The sequence below is a fragment of the Corvus brachyrhynchos genome, unplaced genomic scaffold (genome assembly GCF_000691975.1).
Source record: "Corvus brachyrhynchos isolate BGI_N302 unplaced genomic scaffold, ASM69197v1 scaffold56, whole genome shotgun sequence".
NCBI classification, from domain to species: Eukaryota; Metazoa; Chordata; class Aves; order Passeriformes; family Corvidae; genus Corvus; species Corvus brachyrhynchos.
In genome coordinates, this window is record NW_008238664.1 from 10,417,475 (window position 1) to 10,431,096 (window position 13,622).

At 40.0% G+C, this 13,622-nt stretch overlaps 1 protein-coding gene across 11 annotated transcripts in view; it reads left to right on the top strand.

Annotated features, from left to right (window-relative positions):
- NR2C1 (nuclear receptor subfamily 2 group C member 1) overlaps positions 1-13,622 on the top strand; it is a 47,715-nt gene that overhangs the window by 3,443 nt on the left and 30,650 nt on the right. For 4 of the 11 annotated variants that reach the window (XM_017737770.1, XM_017737778.1, XM_017737771.1 and 1 more), the window contains 2 exons: positions 6,936-6,992; positions 9,904-9,979. In XM_017737770.1, the coding sequence (XP_017593259.1) occupies positions 9,926-9,979 (54 nt within the window). In that variant the 5' untranslated portion in view covers positions 6,936-6,992; positions 9,904-9,925. Of the gene's footprint in view, positions 1-433; positions 6,993-9,903; positions 9,980-13,622 lie in introns of those variants that run through there. The other 7 variants (XM_017737774.1, XM_008636563.2, XM_017737777.1 and 4 more) reach the window with 5 other exon arrangements.

The window sequence follows — 13,622 nt, forward strand, 5'->3', positions numbered from 1 at the left end:
AAACCTGGCCTTCAGTGCTTGCAGGGATGGGGCATCCGCAGCTTCTCTGGGCAGCCTGTTCCAGTGCCTCACCACCCTCACAGTAAAGAATTTCTTAATATCTGATCTAACCCTGCTCTTTTTCAGTTTGAAGCCATTGCCCATTGTCCTGTCACTACATACCCTTGTAAAAAGTCCCTCTCTGTCTTTCTTGTAGGCTCCCTTCAGGTACTGGAAGGCTGCAATTAGGTCACCCTAAGCCTTCTGTTTTCCAAGCTGAGCAGTCCTAATTCTCTCAGCCTTTCATGGTAGGAGAGCTGCTCCATCTCTCCGGTCGTCTTGGTTGCCTCCTCTGGACTTGCTCCAACAGGTCCATGTCCTTCCTGTGGTGGATACCCCAGAGCTGGATGCAGTGTTCCAGGTGGGGTCTCACCAGAGCAGAGCAGAGGGGCAGGATCCTCTCCCTCAACCTGCTGGCCACGCTGCTTTGGATGCAGCCCCAGGACACGTTTGGTTTCTGGGCTGCCAGTGCACATTGCTGTGTGTAGCCTTCCATCCACGAGCCCTTGGCAGGGCTGCTCTTGATCAGTTCATCCCCCAGAATATTTTATATGGGACAGTATCAACAGAAATTTAGTGGAAGGGTATGTGGGAAACTCAGTTTTGTTGTGTGGAGGTTTTGTTTGTATGTTTGTGGTTTTTGTTTTGTTGTGCTTTTTTTTTTTTTTTTAAATCTTTTGGAAGCTTCCATGGATATGCAGATGTGCAAGTTTGTAAGGGTTATGTTATTAGTGGTACTGTTGAGGAGGTTTGCTGATTTCTGTAGAGTACCTTCATGTATCAACTACCTCATCTGTGGCTGTAATTCAGTGAATACTCCAAACGGTCACCTTGCATAACACCTGTATAGGTAATTTGGCAGTATAGATAAGCTGTTGTAACATTGTGGGCTTTTTTCCAAAAAGGAAGTGATCTTGATTCTGCTTCTACTTGTTTTTCCTGTGTTATGTGTAACAATTGTTAGGTGCAAGGTGAATAAAGTCAGAAGATGAGTTTACAGCTATACAGCTGTGAAGGCAGACTGGAACAAAGCCAGCAGTGGGGCTACTGCTCATGAAATACTGTAATTATACCATAGAGGGTGTACTGCCTCAACGTGTTCACAAAGAAGGCTTTGCACTTGCCGTGCTGTGTTAGTGTGATCTTTCTGGGCCGGCTAGAATGGACCCAGCTGAACCTAATCCAGTGAATGGGGAAGTTTTCAGTCAGATGAGCTTCCTGGTCGTGGTTCATGGTGCAGCTTCAGCTCTGGTGCAGGGCACCAGTTTGGGGGTTTTTTCTCATTTTTTTCCTTTTGCAGGCTTCAGGTGGAGATGCAGCTATGGCTGGCATTACACAGGGCAGGTTGACCTGATTAAATGGCTGTCTCCTTATCTAGCTCTGGCACGTAGCCAGTGCTCCTGCGAGTAGACTCTGCTTGCAGGCAGCCCCCTTGCCTTTCCTCCTCCTTCCTTTCCCAGTTGGTTGTGGGACTAATGAGCTAAGTCAGCTCACCTGTAGCTGATGGGGCAGGTTCTAGAGATACCATGATAAAAGAAGCAGAAGACAAGGCTTAAAAGTGGGACTATGTCTTTGGTGGCCCAAACTGTAAAAATGATTTGTTGGTCATCTGAAAAATTGTCCTAGTGATTCTGTTTCCTCATGTTTCCTCCCACTGTAGCACATGCTTACAAGAAAAGGTAGTGAGAGCACTGATTTTAAATTAATTGCACAGGCATGCCTGCAAATGCATCTTTCTGTATTGCTGTGTGACTTTTAATTACTCCGTTATGCTTTTGCAAGCATCTCATTTTCCCTCGCTTGCCTGCGGGTCCAGCTGCTTCAGTTTCCTGTTGATACTTGTCTCATATATATGCACTGTCTAAACCTTGATCTCATGCGAATTTAAAAAACAGTATGTAACTCGGTGTCAAGGGTCACATAAATATTCCTCAATTCATTGATAAAGAGAATCTTACTGCTTTAAGTCTACCAGCTGGTCTGCCCTCTTGAACAACGTGGTTTATAGAACAATAATCCAAGAACAGCTCATTTAGCTTGCCATGTTCATTGAGCTTTTCCTGTATGAAGCACTGAGCACAGTAGCATCATTTGTTTCACAAATGTATTTGGATTCCTTGGCTTAATTTATTATCTATAAAGCATTGCAGAAAACTGCTCTAAAGTATGAAGAGATCTTGGGTGGTTCTCTAATTTTTTTAAGCACTAACTCAGACACGTTTAATCATAGAGGGATTGTTAAGTGCATTCTATTTTATGTGTAGGAGTTTATTAAAGAAGTTTGGCATAGGCTATGCTGAATTCTTAATTAGTATATGATTAGTTTGATAATGGAAATTAGGACTAGTTTCCATTTTAAGGTACAGAGCGCCTGTAAGCCCAATGTGATGACCTGAGCTAAAATCCTTAGCTGACTTTAAGGTGTACTGAAATCATACTGAAGCAGTATGACTACAGGGAGAGATTAAGTTTCTTCTTTTCCAGTTAGCTTTCTGTTATATGAACTTTTTGAGCTTTCCTAAAAAGTCATGTTGACCTTCCCGTATTTGTCCTTACTGTGTGGCGTGGTTTAACCCCAGGCAGCCACTTCCTCGCTCCCCTACCAGTGGGACTGGGGAGGGAATCAGAAGGGTAAAAGTTGAAAAACTCGTGGGTTGAGGTAAGGCCAGTTCAAAAAAAAGCGAAAGCCTCACACACAAGCAAAGCAAAACAAAGAGTTAATTCACTGTATCCCATTGACAGGCAAGTGTTCAGCCATCTCCAGGGCAGGTAGCTGGCTGAATATCCAAGGTGATGGCAGGATGCCATCACGTGTAATGGTTATTTGGGAAGGTAAATGCCATCACTCTGTCTCCTTCTTCTTCCTTCTTCCATTTTTATGTACTGAACATGGTGTCATATGGTATCGAATATACCTTTGGTCATCTGTCCTGGCTGTATCTGCCACCCACCTCCCATGCACCCCCAATTTCCTCACCAACATGGCAGCACAAAAAGTAGAAAAGGTCTTGGCTATGTGTAAACACTCCTCAGAAATAACAAAAATATCTCTGTATTATCAACCCTGTGTTCGGGACAAATCCAAAACACAGCTCCATACCAGCTACTGCAAAGAAAATTAACTCTCTCCCGGCCAAAACCAGCACACTGATAAAAGAACAAAAAGCAAAGTTCACAGTAACTTCTGCAGTCATAACTAGTTAATGTACCTGTACTTCTAAAGTATCTAGAACATACTTGTGTAACTTCGTTGGTTTAACAGGTTAATTTAATCTGGAAAGACCCCTGTATTAAGACACATTCCATACATAGTAATTGGCATGAATAATGATTCTTCTATGCATACAAAGTCAAACTGGTTTAACAGTGCCAGCAGGGTAGGGTAAACTACAAAAATTTTACAAATACTGTTTTTGTACCAGTAAAACTGGTCAGGGGTATGACACTTTTTTCCAAAGTAAACTGAAGATCTTTGGAATGGACATAATTTTCTCATGTTGTATCTTCATGCTGATGTGGTTTGTTCTTACTCATTTAAAGGGTATTACGCCAGAATCAAGGCACTTGATAGTGGGGCAGCTATACTAACGCTGTAATATAATAAAATGAGAGATGTTTACCATTTATATCAAATTGAGCATCCAAACATAAAGAAACATACTTCTGCTACTACTTTTAAAGTCCTTAGTCTACACTGGTGTAATATTAAAAAATGCTATTAATAGGAACCTCCTACTAGGACAATTAAAGTTGTATAACTTTTGTCCCTGAAGAAGGGTAAGTTAAACAGTGATGTCTTCTGGGTATAACTTAACTGTACTAGTGGAGAGGTTAGTGCTTCTAACTACCAACCCTCAAAACTGCTGTCTGCTCTCATGGGAATGTTTTGTGACCCATTTCAGTTGAAGTAAGCCTGAAATACTTTAAAAAGTAAGTATTTAATACGTTTTTTTGATGGAAACATTGAGAAAACTCTGGCATATAAAAGCTGAGGAAGAAGTAGAGAGGATGGGTTTAATTGGTGCAAGCTAATGAAAGTTTTCCACTGCTGTGGTGGCCTACAGAGTGCTTATCTAAAGTAGCAGTGGAACACCATTGGACTTGATGATGCCAGATTCACCACCACCCAGTTTACACTAACTGAGGATAGTGATGCATTTAAAAATAATTCTGAGTCTTGCCAAGAAGGCTCACTAACTCATTTACCAGGAGCATAAATTAACAATATGTAACTTACAGACAAAAATATTTTGGTAGCATTTTGAGTCTGAAGATTGAAGAGAGAAGCAATAAATGCATTTTAATGCATTTAAGAGGAAGTCTAATGCCTGCCTTCTGTCAAAATGCCTGCTTTTAGATGCTGCTTCTAGTGGATGGAGGGATTGAGCTTTTCTAAGGAAAAGAGGAGCGTATATAATTCTGTTTCTGGTTTTTTTTTTTCAAGTGTTTTTGAAATAGCTTCATTTTTTATTTAATTATGTGGCAAGTAATGCTGTGAAACACTCAAGAAATAAATTTGAGAACAAGTGTAGTGATTATCCTTGTAAAGCAGGTCTAATCAGTGTGAGTACAGATGCTGATATTTGTGTTACTCCGTAGCTAGAGCAACAGAAACAGAATGTTTCTGTGCTGGGTATCTTCTGAGAAGGGGATTTTTCCCTGGCCTCAGAAATTTACCACTAATAAGAAAATATGCAAAGGGATCATCACAGACTAAGGGAATACAAGGGTGCCAAACTAGAATGTATTGTACATTTGCAGAGGCAGCAGTTTAATCATGTTGACAGTCTTAATGTTGTTAACTTGACATAGTTGTCAGCAACACATCCTTTTTAAGGAAAATTTTAGAAAGGTTATGTTTGTTTTGTAGTTTTAGAGTGTTTCAGATCTTAATGGAAGATCTGCAAAAAGTTGTAGAAGGAGTAAGAGCTTATGCTGTGACGGTATCAGTAACTAAATGGCCATGGGACGAAGCACTTTTTACCACTGCGTTTTTCAGAAATTTTGTGGTAAAAGTAAAGGCAAGGATCTTAGTCTGATGTGAAAAAGGGAAACCAGTAGAGCAATTGAGCTTGTTTTAAGCAGCATAAGCTTGCTGGTTGAAACAGCAGCAGTTGAAAATAATTTTTGCAAGAGCGTTCAAAGTGAGATATAAATGAGGTAAAAATTATTTGGGCAATGTTTGTAAATAACATAGTGCTTGATGTGTTGGCAGAAGCCTTGGCTCTCCTTTCTTGCTTGTAGTCCTAATATAACTAATATTACAGTTTTTTTAACTGTTGGACATTATAAATAAGATCCTGAAAGTATATGCAGGTTTTTTTACATTGTGGTCTCTGGTCTTGCAGAATTCCAGGTTTCATCCTTTCAATGTTTTAGATAACTTTAGAAAGGAAATATAAATGTGATTAGCAGTCTTAAGCATCTGAATAAAGTTTGGTTTCTATTGGTTTGTTTCATTCATTTTGAAAGGAGAACAGAGTATTCTAAGGAAGAATCTGCCAATTAATTGACTCAGTCTACTTCTTTCCTATACTAGCAATAAACATTTCTCATATATGGCCTCATGTGTCCTTTGAAGGTGTATAGCATGGTTTTGACAAGCATGGAAAAGAGCATTTCTGAAATCAGGAAGATTCACATTAGATGAGAACACCTTGAAGATCACTTCTGGTTATTGAAGATCAAAACTCAGGCCGATGATACTTAGAATCATTAAGGTTGAAAAAAGATCGAGTCCAGCTGTTAACCCAGCACAGCTGTGGTTGCCACTAAGCCCAGTGCCACACACACATGCATTTTGAACACTTCCAGGGATCGCAATTCCACCATGTCCTGGGCAGTTTGCGCCAATGCCCGACCAGCCTTTCAGTGAAGAAACTTTTCCTAGGATCTAATCTAAACCTCCCGTGGTGCAACTTCACTCCTTTCAGGTGCTCGTAAAGAGCAATAACTTTCCCCCATGCCTCCTTTTCTCCAGGCTGAACACCCCCACATCCCTCAGCTGCTCCTCATCAGACTTGTGCTCCAGACCTTTCACCAGTGCCGTTGCCCTTCTCTAGACATGCTCCAGCACCTCAGAGTCTTTATTGTAGTCAGGGGCCCAGAACTGAACGCGGCATTTGAGGCATGGCCTCACCGCGGCCGAGTACAGGGGGACGGTCACTGCCCTGGTCCTGCTGGATTATTGCTGATACAGGCCAGGATGCCACTGGCCATTTTGGCCATCTGTGCACACGCTGGCTCATGTTCAGGTGCTGTTGACCAGCACCCCCAGGCCGCAGCCCATTGATCCAGCCTGTCCAGATCCCTCTGCAGAGCCTTCCTACCTTCCAGCAGTTCAGCACTCCTGCCCAGCTTAGCATTATCTGCGAACTTACCAAGGGTGCCCAGATCAGTGATAAATATACTAGACAGGGTTGACTCCAGTACTGAGCCCTGGGGAACACCGCTGTGAGTGGCCACCAACTGGATATAGCTCCATTTGCCACCACTCTGGACCCAGCCAGCCAGCCAGTTTCCTACCCAGGGAACAGCACACCTGTTCAAGCCATGGGCCGCCTGTTTGTCCAGTAGAGTGCTGTGGAAGATGGTGTCAGAGGCTTTCCTAAACTCTGGGTAGACCACATCCATGGCCTTTCCCTCATCCCCCAAGAGCTTTTCTTTGCTGGGAAATGAAGGTTATAAGGTGTTTAGGGAACATTTCTCAATTTCAGGTAGCTTTTAGTTTAGAATATATTTATCATTTCTTGTGAAACTATTCAGCTTCTGAGAATGTTGGCTGGAGCAACTCAGGAAAATAAGCTTTTAAAAACATTAAAAATGTGCTAAATTTTAAAATTTACATAATAGAAGAAAAACAGCTGAAGCTTTTTTTTCTGCTTAATTCCTTGCAGGGATGTCTAAAGAGTGATTAAGCATACCTGATGTGAAGTCTAACACAGATACCCTAGGTAAGCAAAACATGAACTACAAAACCTTTTACAGCTGTACCAAAGTTAGCTGAGAATTTGTAGGTAGTTCTCCTTGACCTGTCCTGCTCCCCTGTCCCCAGAGCAAGATGCACAGCTTAGCACATAGCTGCTCCTCAGAGAGGTGACCTTGCTTCTTCAGTGACTCTGGGCTTGTCTGACTCTAGAGTGAGCTGCATCAGGCAGCTCTCTGGGCCAAAAGCAAAGAGTATGGTTTCATGGTGCAGTTCAACTGAATTATCAGCTTCCTCGCCAGCAACAACAGAAATGGAGGTTTGCCTCCTCCTTAAATCTTCCTTCTTTTCTTCCCTCTCTTGACTTATAACAACATGTTCTCCCTTTTGTCTGCCATAGAATGAATCTGACTGCAAAAGAAATCAGTTCAGTGTGCTTACCTAGATGATTGGTGCATTTCTGCCAGCTGAGTTTTCTGTCCTTTTAGTGAGTTAAATTTTCTACTGTGTGGTCAAGACCATCCCAGCTTGGTCAGGGCAAGCAGGACCTCCTTCCTGGGGGTGAGCTGTAAATTCTGTTCAAATTGCTTTTGAAACTATTCCTTGACTCTGCAAGTAAGAAAGAGGTTTCTGCCAGTTCAGTTGCTTGAACTGACTTTTCAGAGCATGAAGAGATGAAATTATAAAAATGGAAATGGGATAGGAATGCCTGTTGCAGCTCTCCATTTCAGTAGTTGATCTGCAACATGAAATGCTGTCTAAAAGCGTATAATTGAAATACTGAAGGTGCTTTTTTTCACTGTTATGCATGCTCTTCAGAGCAAAGTTGCATGGTTTATTGGAGGTGGTTTCAATTAAGATATTTTAGTACAGCGTACTGGTGTTACAAATACTGTTTTTTTCAGTGCCCTTTGGTTTAGGGATCGCTGAGTTAAATAAAGCAACAACACACAAGAGAACATACTTCTGAATGTTTATTTAAATTGAAAGTGCAGGTGTCAAAATATAAAACACCATGTGATTAATATGTAAATTCTTGTCAATAATTGTGAGTACATTCGTTTTCCATTGTGTGCGTGCCTCATGAGCTCAAACTCAGATGATTTGTCTAGCTTTGACAGCTGGTTCTGCATCCATAGGTTGAATCTCCTTGTGCTTATTCCAGACAGCATGAAGAGGTAGGACAGGATCAAACTTTTCTCCAGATTCCTCTTCATCATAAGAGTTCAGTCTTGTTTGTGTACTTGAGGTCCTATGCTCGTGCAAGTGTAGTTCAAATGAGTCTCTTTTAGATAAGTTTCAGAAATTCACTGCTAATGGTTTATGCCTCTCTGAGAGGTACTTTCCCTATGACTGGTGCATCATAGTTGAATACATATGTATTCCTTCACTGCTTTACTCCGAGGTAAAACACGTCAGTTTAAATCACTTTCAGTTTTCAAGCTAAGTTGTTTTACTAATACATCTCGACTGTGAGGGCAGTTGCATCTGATGTAGGAGAACTAACTAGCTGGTGCAAATTAATTCCTCAAAGCCATTTTTTGTTATTTTGTAATGAAGTAGCACTCATTTCTGGCACTGTATATATAAACAGTGCAATATTTTGTTACTAGTATTTTATTTAAAAGAAGAAAACATGGATAAGACACATTGCCTATCTTGAAAATTTCAAGTGCTCTTTGAATAGTGATTGTGCTGCAGCTCACTGGATGCAGAAGTGGGCTGATAGAATGCTCATGGAAGGTTGCTGATACTGGATCTTCCTAGGAGATAATGCTTTTCAGCATAAGCTTTAGAATCATATCTCTATATGCATGTCTGTCATCTTTTGTCCTAATTTAACTAATAATGCAGTGTGCTAGTAAGTGATTAAGAATGGTGTACAGTGCCCAAATATTTCTGTATTTCCCCTTTCGCACATTAATTAGGTTTTAGTATACCATTGGGCACACCTCCAAGGCCTGCAGTTCTTGTGCTAGTTGAGAAAGATTTCTCTTTCCAACTTTAAGAGCAGAAATAGCTTGAGTTAAATTTGATTTAAAAATTAGTTAAATGTTTTATTTGCATGGCTCATTGGGGGGGTTTAGAGATTCACTGAGGCGGTGGTAATTCCTAGGAGTTCCAGAGAAGTTAAAGAATGAAAACCAGTATTAGTGTGAGAGTACTGTCTTTGTTCATACAAGAAGTAGGTATTGCAGTGCTTTTAATTAGCTTTTGTCAGTAAAATTGTTTATATGGTGCTTCATAATTTGTGAATGTTCCTTTAAAGTACTGTCTAGTGAATATTTGTATATCAGTAATATAATACATGCCTTGCCAAATAAACAAGGCATGCATCTGAATCCTTTATACTGCATTCATGTAGTAGGGTCTGTTAAATCCCACAAAATTCTTCTCATGAAGATTTGGGCTTATGCTGTAACTACAGTGGTGATAACGAAACAGCATCTTTTTTTTTAAACACGTATTTTCTGTGTCCCAAGTACTGCCTCCTGTTAGTTACGAAATTGACCTTCGGGCACTCCTGTTAATACTAAAAAAATCTTAAAGAGTTCAGAAGAGGTTAGATTTGCCCCTCTTGATTTGCATTAACAAAACTGTCTGTGTTCCAGTTTTTTAAGATGTTAAATATGTCCCTACTGATGTCATGGTCAGTAGAAGACTTCTGTTCTCACAGTGATTTTACTGCTTGTTGGAAAAGCAGAAGCGGAAAAATAGGAAGTCTTTGTGTGAGTTATTCAAATAAAACAATACAAAGTTTTCAAATAGCAAATTAATTATTTTTATAGAATTAATTTTATGTATAATCAAACTTTAAATTTTGCAGGGATGTCATCTTCATAAAACTGTGAACGCACTTATGTGAACTATATTTTCCCCAAGATATTTTTACTTTTGAAACTACAGATGTTAAGCATCTTCTTTCCTTTCTTTGACAGGAAATTCTGGTGATTAGAGATCATGGCAACCATAGAGGAACTGGCCCATCAAATTTTTGAACAGCAAATGGGAGAGGTACATAAATTTTGAGTCCTATTTAAGAGAAATTGAATAATAAAATATACAGACTGATATGTAAAAACCAAAATTAGCAGAGAAAATTTTTAGTACAGACAAGACTTCTGGACACTTCCCTCGGAAGGCAGAAAAACTTACTATGTCCATTTTAAAGTTATGCTGCAAAGTCTTTTTTGCCAAAGTCCACCCTACAGAAATTAAGAAAAATCTAGCAGTGTTTCCAGTAAGTCAGTAGCTGTTCAGCTCTGCTTTTTGGGCCTGTAGTGGTTTTCAGAGAGCCATCTGGTTGTGTAATTGTTTTACTCACTTTTAGTTACAAAAGTCAGGACACAGCTTTTACTTTACAACTATGCAATTCATTTGTCAGTTTTGTTTTCACTATTAAAGTTTTATCACGTTCTTCGCTTTCAGATATATATGCTTGCTATGTGTCAAAAGAAAGACTGAACTGTTTCTACAGATTTCTAGTTTCAATTTTTGTGACCTGTGTGCAGAATCTGTGTACTGCAGCCAGAGAACTGCCACAGATGCACAGATAGTTTGAGAGTGTGGATATGAGTATACATAGTTATCTAGAAAGTTTCAGCATAGCATAGAATATTTAAAATTAGCACCCTTTTAAATTAGATAGAGGCAGTAATTTATTTATCTTAAATATATGTTATATTTTAGCTTGAAATATCCACTCTTGCTTTCTTGTCTAGACACAGACTTCTCAAGTAATTTTATTTCCTCTCAGCCTTGATTTCAGATGGAAAAGTTGGAGTGAGGGATGGGGTGGTTAATTCTATTCTGAATAAATTCTCACAGCTTTTATTTTGTAGCATCTGAGTGTTGCTACGGCTATCTCAAAAGGACTTAAGTGATTTATGGGATGTATGAGGTTTTCTTTTTATTACTTGTCCTCTTTATTAGATGAGAACACCTGTTTAATGCAGTTTTGTTTTGGGACTGTAATTCTTTGTTGAGGTCTAAATAGGGCTGTATTTCCTGTTTAAATTTGTCTCTTTTTGACAGCACAAGGCTAGTCAAAGCTAGCTGAAGTGTACATTCCACTCAGAGGATGGTGTGATGATGGTGTTTAGCCTCTGTGGGGGTTGTTTCTCAATTTCATAATGTGATTCAAGGAGGCACTGAGCTAACTTAATATCTCAGTAACATGGGAGAGAGAGGGTCCTTTTTCTGTTTCTTTCCTTATTAATTTTCCCAACAACAGAAAGCTAATAACCCAGCCAAAACAATTGGGAGATTTTCTGCTGGATTAGCATTGATTAGGGTCTGAGAAGGCTCCAATGAGTACCAGAGCCAGCACAAAGGAGATGGCTGGTAGCCAAAGGAAGGCAGGGGAGAAAACAGACAGAGTGAAGGTGCAGTGCTGCAGAGAGCTATTGGCTGTTCCTGTTCATGGTGAAATCACAGCTCTACAGTTTTCAAGGCTGTTTTGTCAGCAGTGTAGATTAGGATTTGTCCTTTCACAAGGTTTTACTGTGTCTGAGATGGTCACACCGTATTTGGGAGCAGTGCAGCTTAAGCATTCCCCAATCCTCACTTAGCTACTTATTCTCATGCTATGCTAGTCTTGCTCATGTAAGCTCTCTGTGTCATCATGTGGTGGACAAAACTAGGAAAAAAAGTAAATTACAGCGTAGTGGAGGAAGGTCATCTCCCTCTTGGTTGTGATCAGTGTCCTTATTTTGTCCAGGTTGCAGTCCAACCAGGCACATGGTTGGAAGGACTGAAAAGCATCCCCAAGGGCAGTGCAAGCTGGGACTCCTTTAGCCAAAATTACTGTCAAAGGTGCATGCCATGCATGAGTGTGCTGCCTGAAAGGTGGAGTCAGCAAGGAAAGCAGTCTCACAGGGGCCTTCATGCAATAACTTATGTTCCTGCCTACCTGCAGGCTGTTATTGCCTGGTGGCATTCCTAATCACCGTAAGCACTGAAAAATCATAGTTTAACATCTAGAGAACTTCAGCAGTATTTTTGCTAGCATTTATAATTCTCTTGAATGTTGAAGTAGTTTTAATTGAATTTACAAGAAAAATTTACATGAGTAGAACCTGAAAGGAAAAAGACTTGAAAGGAGAAGGTGTTCCAGTATGGAGGAGAATGGAAAATGCTTCTGTGTCTCATCGAAATAATGGTCAGAAGTCTTTTGTGACATAGAGTTTGATTTCTTTTTAATATTAATTGTTGTTCATGAAGGATTTTAAATCACAAAATTATTGCAACAATTTTACAATGGTGTTCACAAATGTGTTTTTGTTGATTTAGGACTTTTTGCATAAAAGCAAAACATTAAAGCAAAATATAACCCTTTCCATATGGGTACTGTGCAGTGATTATCGTTTCTCGGACTCTGCCGTCTCCTAGTCATCTTTTGCTCTGTGTGAGATAATTCCTATCTCTACATCAAGATCACATTTCCTGATTCCTGTGGGGAAGCTACCTGCCAAGAGCCTGTAGCATTCTTCTTTCTTTAATCTGTGGCTGGGAACACTGAGTATATGGTGGTTCATTTCCACAGTCCTGCCAGTTTACTGTAACAGAGGAAAGCTACATAGTTGTCGAAACAGTCTGTCACACACATAATATAAAATACAATTTTTAACAAATTTTGCAATTACTCTTACTTGCAATAAAAAACTTGTATTCTGCATAGAAGCAAAAATGTCAAGCTGATATTTTGTGGGGTTAAAGAGCAGTTTTACCTTACACAGCGTGGATCATGACATTTTAAGGGAGCAAATGTAAAGCAATTCTGTAATACATAGCTTATTTTGTAAAGCAAAGATAAATGCACATAGAACTCTAATCACTTCTGAATCACCACGTGTACCTGTCATTTTGAAAGGCTGATGCAGAATTTTAGTGCTTGAAAGTACCTCTCTTGAACTGAAAACGCTGCTGTGTAATGAGCAGTTTTTTGTTCTTTACTTAAGCAAAGAAGTGGATGAATTGTTTAAAAGTACTTGTACTCAGAAAAATCGGGTATTTTTAGAAAGCAGTGTCCAGAAATGGCTTGGGCAGTAGTTTGACAAGCATTTCTTTTGGTGGTGCTGGCAGCTTAAGCAATCTCCCCAGCAGCTTAACCTCTCTCATTTGCTCTGATGCATCTGCTTCTGAGCATTGTGGAGATCTGGACTGAGGGTTTGATCTGTGCTAATAATAGCCTTTGTTTGTCTGTTTGCTGGGCTGCTTTTCAACCTGCATCAGTGTCCTATTCCTGATTACGGAATGACTAATCAGAGAGTTTTACCTACCAAACTGAGGGGAAAGGAGCAAGTAGATTATGAGACTGCTACCAAAAGTAACACCTTTTTGGGCAAAATTTCAAAATCAATGTAGGCTGATAGGAGCTTGTATTTCTGCTGTAAGACGAAGTCTTACCCACCACCCCTCTCATACTGACTCCAGCTGCATGTTCTGACCTTCTTTTGTCTGCTGGTACTAGCATTTAGATGATGGTATGGTTGCAAAATCAGGAAGCTAGCCCAGGAGGACCAAAAAACCCTCACAACCTGTTACGAAACAGTAACTTTACTGCAATATACATAGATATTCTCTGTATTAATTGGGAGGGGCAGAGGGGGAATCAGGTGCAGAGGAGTATTTGTATAATGGTGTAAATACTGGGAAT